This window comes from Vidua macroura, chromosome 13 (genome assembly GCF_024509145.1).
Source record: "Vidua macroura isolate BioBank_ID:100142 chromosome 13, ASM2450914v1, whole genome shotgun sequence".
NCBI classification, from domain to species: domain Eukaryota; kingdom Metazoa; phylum Chordata; class Aves; order Passeriformes; family Viduidae; genus Vidua; species Vidua macroura.
The window spans coordinates 19,016,337-19,030,046 of NC_071583.1; the positions used below are offsets into that span (position 1 = coordinate 19,016,337).

The 13,710-nt window shown below is 41.1% G+C and overlaps 1 protein-coding gene across 1 annotated transcript in view; it reads left to right on the forward strand.

Annotated features, from left to right (window-relative positions):
- The window catches only part of SYN2 (synapsin II), a 166,704-nt gene that overhangs the window by 137,087 nt on the left and 15,907 nt on the right, over positions 1-13,710 (forward strand). The window contains exons 9-10 of the mRNA XM_053989344.1: positions 650-752; positions 7,236-7,385. Of these exons, the coding sequence (XP_053845319.1) occupies positions 650-752; positions 7,236-7,385 (253 nt within the window). The remainder of the gene's footprint in view (positions 1-649; positions 753-7,235; positions 7,386-13,710) is intronic.

Sequence of the window (13,710 nt, forward strand, 5' to 3'; positions counted from 1 at the left end):
CTTGCCTTTGGGCTCTCAGAGCTTGTGCTACAGGATTCACAGGAATTGCCTCACTCTTCTTCTGAGTTAATCCCTCCTCATCCCCTTGTTGGTCAGACAATCTCTCTATTCATGGAGAAAAAAGGAAAAGAAATCATATTGCTGCTTGTAGGATAGGTAAAGAATCCATACTCAGTCTCTTACCATGGCATTACAAAATAAACTGAAGAATTTTTGTGCCCAACTCTGTATGAAATAGCCTTTTTAGGAGTTGTAGAATTCCTTGGAATTATTTAAATTCCACTTGAGTTTTGCTGTAGTTGTCTAGAACCCTACATGAAGAACATAATTCTTGTCTGCATGCTCCACAACCCACATAATGTCATATTTTTGGTCCTTCTGTATCACCTGAAAGGTTTTCCTGCCTGGATTTCTCCTTCTGCTCAGTGCTGTAGGAGTAAAACCAGCCTGGCTCCTTTAGAAAACAGCTGGGCCATGATCTAGGATAGAGCCTCTCACTCATTTTCCTGATACAGGAACCTGACCCATCCAATGTAGTGAAAATTCTGAATTTAGGGGGAATATAATGTTAAATACATTATTAGGTGAGCCTCTAGAAAATCAAGAGCCTGATGAGACACTCACAGAGCAAATTATTTTTGTGAAACAGGTACAAGCTTTGGGTTGACACCTGTTCTGAAATATTTGGTGGTTTGGACATCTGTGCTGTTAAAGCTGTACATGGGAAGGATGGAAAAGATTATATTTTTGAGGTAAGAAATCCTGCTTTTTTTTCAATATTTGCCTTTACATATTACAAACAGCCAAGGAAAGAACCTTTCTGATAGCTGGGCATTGCCTTATTTGTGTTTCAGTCGAGGCTGTGTATTTTTGAGCACTGTTTCAATCATGATACAAAGCCACAGGTCCAAATTAGTGGCAAAACTTGCTGGAAAATGTAACCCTATGGATGGGAATGTCTTTTGGTGTTGGAGGAAATGTACAAAAACTGCAAAACAAAGCCAAATGTGGATGGCACTTTTTGCCAACCCTGATGATTTCTTTCCTGAGCAGCCTTACCAGCTTTTCCAGGAAGGTTTATAGATAGCACCATCCCAAGGGAACCCCAACAAAATTATACCTTGCCCTGGAAAGGGAGATTAAGGATGAAGTGGGAACAACTTGACTCTTTTTTTGTAGCCTAAATATTGCCCTGAAGATCCAAATTCTCATGAATCAGAAGTTTCTGCCGTAGGTAATTTTGAAAAGTTGAAGTTTTTCATTTCCTTTGAGTTTTTTTAATGAAGAAATATCACTTTGTGTAGCCATAAAACAAGTTATCATCACTTTCCTATCACAATTTCTTCAGCATCTTCCACATTCCTAGAATTTTATTCAGGAGGTGGGCAAGGATGTTCAGAGTCTCCTCACTCCAAAAGAAGTTGATCAAGCAAAAGGGAAAAGTAATTTTAAAAAATGAAATAACTACTGCAAATTCTGTAATGGACTGAGACTGCCTCACTTCCTGCTTCTCAACAAATCCCCTGATTTTCCATGCCACAGTCAGCCATAATTTCTAAACCCCAGAATTCTAAGAGCTGCAGGATCCATCAGGAGCTGGGTTTACAGAGCATTTTAATCAGGGTGCAGAATAGACCTTGCAATTAAAAAAAAAAAAAAAAAAAAAAAGGGTGGATGGAAGCGTGATAATTCCTGCTGTTGTCTGGAATCAGCTGAATTGTCCTGGAGATGGGAATGCTCGTCAGCAAGGACATTTAGAATCTGTAAAAGACATTGAAATGTGGGGCTGTTTGCAAAATTCACATCCACCAGAACATCTGGAAAAATTATGATATCAACAGTTATTACACTGCAATTTTAACAGAATTCTGGGCTACAATGAGGAGTGGAAAACTGTCTGCACCAAGATAGGGAGGATTTTCTCCTTTTGTGTCCTTTCAGCATGGGAAAATAAATGTTATTAAGTCTGGCACGTGCATGGTGCACTCGAGGGAGCTGAGCAGGACAGACAGTCCAGAAACCCTGGGCTGCAGCTCCATCCTGGGAGCTGTGGCCTTGTGTTTCCATGGGGATGCCACACCTAAAATGAGGAAAAAATGAGGAAAAAACAAGGAAGAAATGAGGAAAAAGGAGGGTTTGGGTACCACTGACACCTTAATCCTGCAGAGATCACCTGACAAAGAACACAGAGATTCCCTAATGGGTGAAATAACACTGGCAGATTTGTTCTTCCTGATTTTCACATTGGAACATTCCGGCAGTGGCACCTCCAGGATGAGGACACAGGTGTGTGTCACCCACCCTGGGAGGGAATGGGAATTAGGGGAGAATTCTACCAAAGTATTCTTCCCATATCCAAACCAGTTTTGCTGAAGAGGACAAAATACTGAAGTGATATTATTATTGAAGCACCAAGTCACCTGTGTTCTTCTGTGAAGTTTTGGGCTCTTTGCAGAGTTTTAGGTGGGGGGTGTAAGAGGGGTGTAAGGGGGTGTAACTTTGCCTTTTATCAGAACAGGTTCTCTAAACCTGGTGTGTTTCCCTGGAAAAAACTGCATCCTCCAGAGGAACACAGTGGTTCTTCCTGCCTGCCACTGCCCTGCTCCAAGGAACTGGCTCCAAACTCCTCCTAGGGAGGAATGAACTAATTAAAGGATGGCTCAGCTAAGCAGAGGAGCTGTCAGGTTGATCAGGATGAGGGCCAAGTTATGATTCTGTGTAACAGCCTCATCTCTTCATTTGGTGTCTGTTCTTTCCCCCTCAATGGGAATTCTCAGCTGCCAAGAATCAGGCAAGCTGCAGAAAGAGGATTTTTATTAACACATCACTGCAACATGCAGATATTTAACTGCCCCCCTCTTCTTCCTGATGAGACATCAAATCAAGATCCGTTAAACTTTGAACTTCTTAAATATAAGGACTTTTTCCCTGTTTAAATTATCACTTCTGAGGTTTCAATACTAGAAGGAGCAGAGCATTGTTTACATTTCTGAATATTAGCTTTCCTGTTTCATTCTTGGAAAAGCAAAGCTCTGGGAAACTAAATAAAAGCTCAGAATGTGGTGATGAGAGCAGTAAAAGAGAGCAAATGTAAGAGAATCCTTTAGAGTGGCCTCCCAGAAGTCTCCCAAATTTTGTTTTAGATTAAATGGGCTGCTGCAGGTGTCTTTTTCCCACTTGCTTCATTTTGCCCTGAGCTAAATTAAAATTAGCTCCCAAGTGGTGTTTTTGACTGAGAAAGGATTTCAAGAAGAAAGCTTTCACTGAAAACCAACACCCAAAATGAAGAAACAGTGTTTGTGCACAATTGTATGGAAAGTTCTGCTCTTGGCCTCGAATTCTTCAGAAGCTCAGCTACTTCTCCTGTCCTCCCATCCGGGACAGAATATGCTCTGCTCAGGGAGGGATCTAAATCCAGCTGAAATTGCTGATAAACTCAGAAGTCTCTCATCATTTCTGCTCTGGAACATTGCTGTATTCACAGACCAAAGGGAATGGTTTTGCCCAGTTCTCACCCTACCAAGCATGGACCTTCAAAATCACCCTGATTTAATTGCCCCTTCCACTGCACTTACCACTTATCCTGTTTTCTCCTGGAATTCCTGGGCTTTTCCCTCAGGAGATCCATCTATCTCCCTGGGCACTGCTGAGTGACGGCCCTCTGGCTCCGTCATGTTCCTCTTGTATTTCAGCATCCTGGGAAACGCCTTTTTCCCACTTTATCCACAGGATTTGCCCTTCCCTTAACCTCCCCAGCTCTGCCTTTCCCAGCCCTTCCCAAATCTCTGCCCAGCACATCCCAGCCCTTGGGATGAGCGGCAGAGCTGGGTGTGGGCCGTGGCAGTGGGAACTTCTCCCTCAAACACCATGATCCCTTTGCAATTACTGATACCTTATAATTGCTCTGGCTCCTTTAGAAATCCCATCCCAATTCCCTTCCTAATTACAGAATTTCCCTTCTTTGTGTTGCCAGTCTCAGTCTTGTACCCCAAATTTTAGCTATTCACCTTTCCCACTATGATATACAGTCAGTCCCTGGGTGATAAGAGAAATCCATCCCAAAGAACTGGCTCCTGAAATGGAAGTACATTGATATCAAAATGCAAATTCACAGTGATATGAATTAAGTGACTGTAATTCATAGTGACCCATGTTTTTACTGGCATCTGCAAAAGGAATGTATTTGATTTTATAAATTACAGATGTCCTTTTTTTTCCTGTGAAATCCTCTTAGTGGCAAACTCCAATATTTTAAATAGCTGAACTATATGCTGAACTAAAAACTGGCTGGGTTTAAATGGGATTTTAAATCTAGCACAGGCTGTAAATAGACTATTTATAAACAGGGAGCTTTGTGTATATTTAAACTTTGTCAAATCTTCTGAAGGGGGGGAAATGCCAGCCTGACATTCCTGTAGTCACTCACAGGATTTAAAAGCTGTTGGTGTTGCCCAAAATATTCTTAAGATACATTTATATAAAATAAAAATATAAAACATTTGTCATTAACTCTTGTACTAGGGATGAAAATTGACTGGATTCTCTGAAAGGAAAAGAAAATACAGCAAAAATCATCATGAAAGCATCCATTTGGATCTCAGCTGCTCTGCCAGGGAGTGGCAGTGGTGCTCTCTTGCCACATCTTTGGCCAACAATATTTGTGCCCCTGTGGCAACAAACCCAAGGATTTTAGCAAGGTCAAAAGCTGTCCAAGTGATAAGAGAATGATAAGGGCAAATGGCTCTGGTTTTAGTGCCAAATCTGTTTGAATCTGCCTCAATTTGTGGCTATGCACAAAAATTCTTCATTCAAGGAGTGTAAGAACTTCTCTACTGGAGTGAACACGAAGATCTGACACCTCAAGGATTGTTATTGTCACTTTTCCCACCAGTTCTGCTGCACACCATGGCAGTACCTCCCAGAGGAAGCTGATGTGTGAACTTGCAGCTGTAGAAGTACTTGAGAGCAGAAATTCAGTCCAAACCCAATCCTCCAGATCTTAATCCTGCCTAATCCTTTGGCAGGACCTTATTGGAGGCAATTTATTTCACAGTCATTCCAAGTAATTGTTTTAATGCAAGTGCATGGTAAACAAAGGGAGGGTTTTTGTGCATGCTTGTGAAACTTTTAACTGATGTTGGGTAAGAGGGGGGTTCATCTACACCCTATGGTGCACATTTTTAAAAATAGCTCTCATTAAAACAGATTTTTTAGAGCCCAAACATCACTCCTGCTCTGAAAATCAGGTGGTTTGCAGTGAAGAACCAAACATCCAATGCCCTTCACACCAAAACATGCTATATTCAGTCATTATTAACACTTCACAGTCCTGGCACTTTGGGTCCCTCCAGGCACCATGCACATTCCTCTCACAAGAAACAGCTCAGGATATAAGGAAGTGGATCTTTAACGTGTTTCTACAATTTAAAAAATAGCAGTAAGTGAGCAGAAATGAAAATTAAAGAGCCACACAACCTGCAAGGCTGCATTTTACCCCTTCAGAAATATCAACTCTTGTTGGTTGATCAACTCTTCTCTCAGTTAATGGAAAACATTGGCATGTTCCACTCAAAACTGTGATTGTAAAAAAAGATGGTAAACTTTAAAGAACCTTTCAGTGCACTTATTAAACATCTCTTCGGTGCTGTTGGTGTGGCCCTAGAGAGGAAAACCAGTCATTCATTTCTAAGGAAACATTTGTTCTGGAGTTCAGTTATTGCTGCATTGTTTACTCTGGGGTTATTTTCAAGCCTTTTGGCTGTGAGGAAGCTCAGAGACCTCCTAGATCTGAAATTCCCAGCACAAGCATTGCCAGCATTTTGGTTGCCAACACACAATGCCAGTGAATCTTGTAAATGAACAAACAGAAGAATCATGGAAATGATTTGGGACTTCAAGCTAATCCCATTTATTGGAACAAAATAGCCTTTGTCACTCAGGAAGAATTTCTATAGCTCTCACCAGAGTTTGAAAAGCTCAAGGTTTATATTATTTATGAAAAATAGATGCAGCTCCTTCCCAAATACTGCAAGGTGCAATGGTCTTTTAGATCCAAACATCTCTTTAAACACCCAACTTCTGTGTCTAATTCCTAGAAACCCTTGAAAATCTAAAAGAAGGAAGGCAAAACTCTGCTCTTTGTTAACAAAGGAGATGTGCTGTGGAGGTTGGGGGACTGAGAAGAGTTTTGCTGCCACTAAATCCCTTCCACCTCAGGAGGGATCCACACAGTGTGGGTGTGCTCTTGCTCTTCAGATTGATCCCTGTGCACCCCTCAGACAACAAAATTCTTCCACCCAGGCCGGTGAGAAACACCAGAGTGCAGCACTGCAGGTGACATGGACATGCCCTGATGCACATGCAAAAAGAATTGCAGTTTCTCAAATGTGAATTAAATCCTATTGTTTTTCTAAGTAGGAATGCCCAGTGCCCTTGTGAATAATATTTGGGGTTATGTTACGCTTTTATTTCCCCTGAAACAAACACAGATGTGGCAAAAGTGGATACACTGGAGAAATAACTAATATTCTGGAGAAATAACAAATGCTTGGGACCCACTGAAGTGGCAGAATTCGGTATTAGTTTTATTCATCAGAATAGCTGTGATAAATAACCACAGAGCACTATTAACCTGTCATGTTTAGAATGGAAATGTGCCCATTTTTATCTGCCTCTCTGCCATCCTGCTTTCTCTGTAGAAATTCCTACTTATTCTTTGCAGCCACACTACTTTTTAAAAAAGGTTATCAATAATAACAAGGTGTAATTTAAAGCTTTTCATGAATCAATAAGGATCCAGGTTTCCCTAGCAGAACTCCAAACTGCTAGGAAGCTGAAGTTTAACTCTGCACTTCCCTGTGGCAATTCAGCTCGAGAACGTGGTGTGAGCCACAAAAGCAGGGAAGGGAGGAAACCTCAGCTGAAATTCCTTCAGATCACTGCACAGCCTGAGAAATCTCATTTTCCTTATCAGCCCTGTGCTTCCTCTCCCTGTTCCCGAAGTGTGTGCCCAGGTGTGAAGTGAAGCTTTTTCTGGAAGGTTCTTTCTCTTCCCATTTGTGGGAGAATGGGAGGGGAAGGCATTGCAAAGTTGCCGTTCTCTTGTTTATTTTCTGATGGAACACATGTAATGCCTGTAATTCTTGTGTCCTTCTGCTGTAAATACACAGCCTGCCCTCCTGCAGGGGTGAGGAGGAGTTTCCTTCCCAGCACTGATGTCCTGTTGCATTTTGCAGGTGATGGACTGTGCCATGCCCCTGATTGGGGAGCACCAGGCCGAAGACAGGCAGCACATCACCGAGCTAGTCGTAAGCAAAATGAACCAAATGTTGTCCAAAACTCCTATTCCATCTCCTCAGAGACCCACTGCCACTCAGCAGCCTCAGGTAGGATAAAATTAAATTAAAATTCAATTAAAATAGAGCATCTTGGTCTATCATTTTAAGCACAGAGTTTTTTTCCAAGAATGCGGACACCTGTGGAACCTCAAGGATTTGAGAACTTACCAGCGCATTTTATCAGTTTGTTGTATTTCAAAGAGATTGTCTCCAGATGTAATCAAGAAGTGCAAGTATTGCTGTGTTCCTACCCGTGGGTTCAGGGAATTACCAGGCTTTGTACTGCTTCCTTTCAGTCCCATACAGAAAATGGCATGGAAATACTAAGGAGCACTGTCATAGAAAACGCTTGTCCTGAGGATGTCAAAAATAATACTGAGTAAATTCTTGCTCTTGTGAGAAATTGATGGTGTTATAACCTTTTTTTAATGCACTGCAATTCATGAAAATGCCTCAGAAATCTAGGAAACTTCTGAAATACGTTCAGCATAGTAGAAGACATGGGCCAAAGGTTGCAAATAAATGCACATTTCACTTATTTCATCTTTCATGGCCTGACAGTTAATGTGTGTGGATGAAGAATTCTGCCCCTGGCCCAGCTGGCTTCCAGGAGCCACCTTTGTCTTTCCATTTCCATGCTTTAGAAATGTGGGGCCTATTGTAGTGATCCTTTTAATAACTTTGGGGAATGTGGTGTTTTTGTAAAAGGCTCTGAGAACAGAAAGGTTGGGAGAGGTGTGGATTGGCTGGGTGGAATTGGATGGGTAAGGAATTGAGTGGAATTAAATCGAAGCCAGCAACAAGTGCTGACCTGGGGATCTGTACTTCAAAGGGCCTATACACCCCTTTTTTACTAGGAATGAGTGGCAGGGGGATGGTTTTAAACTGAAAGCTATTTAGATTAGACATCAGTTCTTTAGAATGAGGAACTAGAAGAGATTGTGCAGAGAAGCTGTGGGTGAAATTGAGAATCAAATCCACCCTGCCCATGACCTATTAAGGGTTTTGGTGCTGCCCTGGACCTTCTCACTCCACAGGCATCAGCTGAACACCAGAGCCAGCCAAACTGTAAGCCAGGAATTACCAAGCCTAAATAGCTAAATACCAAGCCTAAATCAAGGATCTATTTTTGCTCCCAGCAGGCTCCACACCAGGTAAACAATTTGAGAACAATTTTGTGGCCTACCTCAGACAGACCAGTTCTTGAGGCAGAGTGACTAATTTGTTCTTCAAATACCTCATCGTGCTTTAAGATATAAAAATACCCCATCCCACATGAAAAAATAAGTGGTGTGGCTTCTATTTATGTTGCAGCCACTTGAAACTGAGCACAAAATTGTTTCAGCCACAGAACCACATACAATGGAGAAGTTTCCATCCAACATGACTCAAATCCATTGTAAAGGACACTGAGAGAAAAAGAAGAAGGGGAAAAAATAAATCACCTTTTGCCAAAATAGTTCCTTTTAGGAGCAACAGATAATCCAGATATTAAAATGAAGCAAAGAGGGGAATTTAGGGTTACCCAGTCAATACAAGTCAACACATATCAAAATTCAAAGCAGTAACAGACATGGCTGTCACATGAATAGATTCACATTTGGTATTTCACATTTTGGGGACAAAATGTAAGGTCTTGGGTAGGCTGTCCTGGATTTCAGAGCAGCCAGGGGAGGCAGGGGGTTACAGTGCTGTCATCCAAAGGAGCTGGCTGCTTGTTGGACATAAATAAAGTTCCCAATCATTCCCAAAGAAAAACTGCCCACCTGGGTCCAGAATGCAAGCAGGATCCAAGGAGCATTTTAGAAGGTTCCTAAGTTCCTCAGCCATTGCTGTCACTCAGCATGCCCGTGGAAAGGGGTTTGTGCTCTTCAAGCAGAGTTTTGGATGAATGCAGAGATAATATTCTGCCATGGTGGACTTCTGGTTGGTTCCTTTCAGTTCAGGTTATTCCTGAAGGATTCAGCCCCTACTGATGGCAACAAGATGTTATTCCACATTCATCTTCTTTTCCTTAGCCTATCCTTACATTATGGATTGCACTTGAGCAAAAAAAGAAATGCTGTGAAAACCAGAGATATTCCTTCAGAATATTTGCAATATCGGTTAGTTTTCCTCATAGTTAATCAGACTCTTGAAATTGGCCTTGTTATACCAGTTTAGGGTAGGAAAAGGGGACCTGATTTTCTGCTGAAGATTCCATTTGCAAATACCCATTCATCTTCCCAGTTTTAGGGGAAAAACACATTTGTAGAAACACATTTGTGGAATTTAAAGCAGACAACTCCTCATGCATAGTTATTTTTTTAGCTGGGTTTTGCTAAGAGTAAAATCAGTCTGTTAAAACAAAAGCTGCCCCTTTCACTTTTGAACAGCCTTTCCTAATGTAAGAAATTATTTCCTATTCTTGAGAAACGGCCAGTTCATCTGCAGGGCAGGGGACAGTGCCCATTTCTACAGGTGACACAAAATGCAAAGCCACAAATTCATCCCCAATCAACTCTGTGCACGTGTAGAAACCAAAGCACTGGAGATATCAAAGAGCAATTGCTGAGTTTTGCTACTTCTGCTTTTAAATGAGCAGCCTATGCCCAATAATGCAGCTCCAGGTGTGCCATGCTCTGATTTTCTTTTTTATCTGGAGGTTTCAGAAGTGTTTCTATTTTAGTCCAGACTGGGTGGACTGTACATAAAAACATGCCTCAATTTATAAATGCCCACAGTGCTCAGCCCCACTCCAATTAAGCATCCATCAAAAACAAATCAATGATTGGGAAAATCAGCCTTTGTTTGGCACTGGGCAGCCAAGTCCTGGTGGGGATGATTGGCCCTGCAGTGCTCTGAAGGCTGGCAAAGCTCTCCCTGTCCCAGTGCCAGAGGGAGCAAATTCCAGAGGGAAACCTCACAGGGGCAGCTCCTGGGATTGTTAAACCCATTAAATCTGAGATATCTGAATGGGGAGATTTCTTAAATAGAGGTTTTCTACGTTATTTGTTTATTTATCTGCAAACTCTTGCCCAGACTCTGTAGCAAGTTCTGGTGGTGCACAGAGGGCAGAGAAGTTGGGCAGGAGGAGACTTGGAGTCACAGAAATTCTACCTGTTATGGTAAAAAAAAATCCATCAAAAACGAAGCTGTTTCTATTATTTAAATCATGACAGTTTGTTTTACCCCTCACCATGCTGAAAATGGAAATTTATATAGGAATATGGGTTTAAGTTTTCCATAAACAAACCTGCTCTACTTGCAGGCAACAAAATTGTGGATTTTCCATATTTTCTCTCCTCTTTGACTACTTTTGACAGATCTTTAGAGAAGCCTCTTCCAAATTTTCTCTAAAAATCAAGAAAATCAGTTAAACTACCCAGTCAATCTGCTCTGGATTTGCAGGAGCTGGCTCGTCCCTTGACCATTGCATTTGTGTATAAAACAATAAAAATGGTCAAACACCCACTCAGAGCTGCCTGTCAGGTCTTGAGGTGAATTGTGCTGGAGGAAATTCTGCAGAGAAAATGACATTGTCCAGGAGAATCAGCATAAAATGCAAATGTTTATGGGTGTGTGAGCAGCTGAGGCGGAGGGAAATCCTGTTAGGAAAATGTTCATTCAGTCCTTTTGCATTACCCACGAAAGAATAAGGGATTTATTTCCTTAAAGGAAGGAAAGAAGGAAGGAATTTGTGCTCCAGAGGACAATATCCATGACTTGATGGCATCACAGACAGCAGAGCATTCCCAGCTACATCCTGGTTCTGTTTGGTGTCAAAGAAAGGAGTGGCACAGTGCTAATAAACCAGTTATTCTCCATCCCCTGACCCTTTACATGACGTAGTTTATCCAGTTTTGTTGTTCCCTGTGCAGAGAGAAAACTGAACCACACGTGGACACAGTGTAAATAACAAAAAGTGTGAGTTCCAGAGAGAAAATCAATCCATCAGCAAACTCCCTGTCCCTGGATTTCCATAGGATTAGCCACAGTTCTTTCACTTCCTTCTCTTGGATTTAGTGGAATTTTTTAAAGGGAACTACTTATGATGAGCAGCAATTTGCTTCCAGTCACTGAAATTGTTATGATGACCAGAAATCGCTGTTATTTGGTTTGATCTTTGCTGCAGGGCACACATTTAATTGGGAAGGATCCCCTCATGGAGTTATTTGGAAATGGAGAATTCAGCAGTAGTCCACTGTCCATAAAGGTCCTTTTAAATCATAGTCCTTGGTCAGATAAATTACATTTCTTATTAAACTACTCACAGGGTTCTTGTGGATGCCTTCCTAAATATATTGGTAGAGAACCTAAACCATTGGCATCAAAACTCACAAAGAGCAAGGAAAAATATTGCTGGGGCACAGAAATCACACAACCTGAAATGCAACACGTTCCAAAGGTTATTTAAGTCGAAAGCCGTTCTGAAAACTGTTCTTTTTACTGGAGGTGGTGCCCCCTTAGTGCAGTATTTTGGTTTTTTGCATCCCAGCGACACCTTGTGGCTTCTCTTCTGGAATAAACGACTTGGGGATTATCTATTATTTATTATTACAATGCATTACGTCCTATTCCACAAGCTGTATCACATTAAAAATCTATTTTTATATGTATTTTACAAATCAGAAATTCTCCATACTCGAAAATTTTTCATCCCGTTATTGTAATGCATTAATTTCTTTTTTTAATTATTATTTTAATATGGAATAGATTTTAATAGGCTACCTTAATGTGCACATATATAACTGTATATATATATATATATATATGTGTGTGTGTGTGTGTGTGTGTGTGTGTGTGTACACACACAATGTTTATCTGTGTGTGCTTATTTTGATCAAAAGGGGTTTTTTAAACTCTTCGTTTTTATGTTGGTGAAAATAAAAGAACAGCTGTTACTCTTTTAGATCCCAATATAAACACAGGGAATTAAGAAAAGCAGCAGAAAATAAACAAGTAGGAGCCTGAGCTCACCACAGCCTTGTAAAAGGCCACATTTGGGGCACAGTTCATCCAGTAAAATTTATTTATCACAGGTATAAAATGATGGGGTTTTTTTTTCCCTACACTGAGGTCACTTTGTCCACCTTTGAACACGACCCCTGCTCGAGGCAGGTTCTGCATGAGAGGGACAGAGGCCACAAGAGAGGCAGGACTCAGCTGGAACTGCTGCATGAGGGATGTTCATGCATTTAAAACAGTCCCTGTTTCATTAACAAAGTTTGATTCATTTTAAGCATCTGAACTCCACATGCAGCTATTGCAATGTATCAAAAACACAAAGTTCATGCTGGAAAATAAACCCGAAAACCTTTAATATCGATAAAGACACAACATACAAATAACTGAGCAGGAATTGTACTGACAAAGTGGTGGTGAAAGTGGAAATAATTGGTTTAAAATCCTTCCTGAGCCCCTGCACCAGCAGATGGAGTGAGAGCCAAGGGAGCTGCTCAGAGCTGCGTTTGAGTCTCCCCTGAACAGAGGTGCCAGGTAAATAACTGTAAAGGGATAAATCTGTACAAACTCTGGGATTTTACCTGTGAATGTATCCATAAAAGGAGGGTGATTTAATCAGAACGCTGGTAATGGTTATCCTGCTCAGCTTGGTTCAGTGTGCCAAGAAATAACCAAGGGTGCCCTTCTGAAGGGATCTGATGGCATTTAGATTATCAAAGAATAAACTAAAGGTCATATATTAAAGGTTTAGGGCTATCTGGTCAAAATTTCCACTGACATCAACAGAAATTTGTCCAAATGAAATAAAGTTTTCTGGGTGCACCCTGATTTTTATTATTTTTTCTTAATTTCTGAGCGCTCTGTATTGAATGCCTATCACCAGTAGTGTACCTGGAAAAATAAATTATTTCTGCAGAAAAGCCAACAAAAGCTTGGTAAGATAAAAATTTGCTCACAAAGCACTGGTTAGAAGAGAATCCCAAAGGAAAAAGCCCTGACAGGGTCAGGCTTCAGGCCCAGGAGGATTTGGATGATCTCAGTTGTCTGTAGTTCTTCAGCCTCAGTGCTGATTTTTTAATCCAGAAAGCCACAAAGCACTGGTAAAACTGAAAACCAAAACAATTCTTGGACTTAACAGATACTTTTCCACATTTCTCTTAAACATAACAGCATTAATATTCTCTTTTTGTCTTCATTCACGCAACAAAGTGATGCTTTCCCTAACTTTTTACTACCTCCTGCCAGATGATCTCCTGATCATCTCACAATCTGCCAGTGGTATTGGGAATTCTGACGCTCCATGGTCCCTCCCCTCAAGAAGACAGAAAATATTTGGGGTTTAAAGTAATCCTGAGCCCACCACCATGGAGGGGCCCGTCTGTTCATGGTAGACTTCTGGGAGAAGCAGCTTTTTGGTCCCACAGGCATT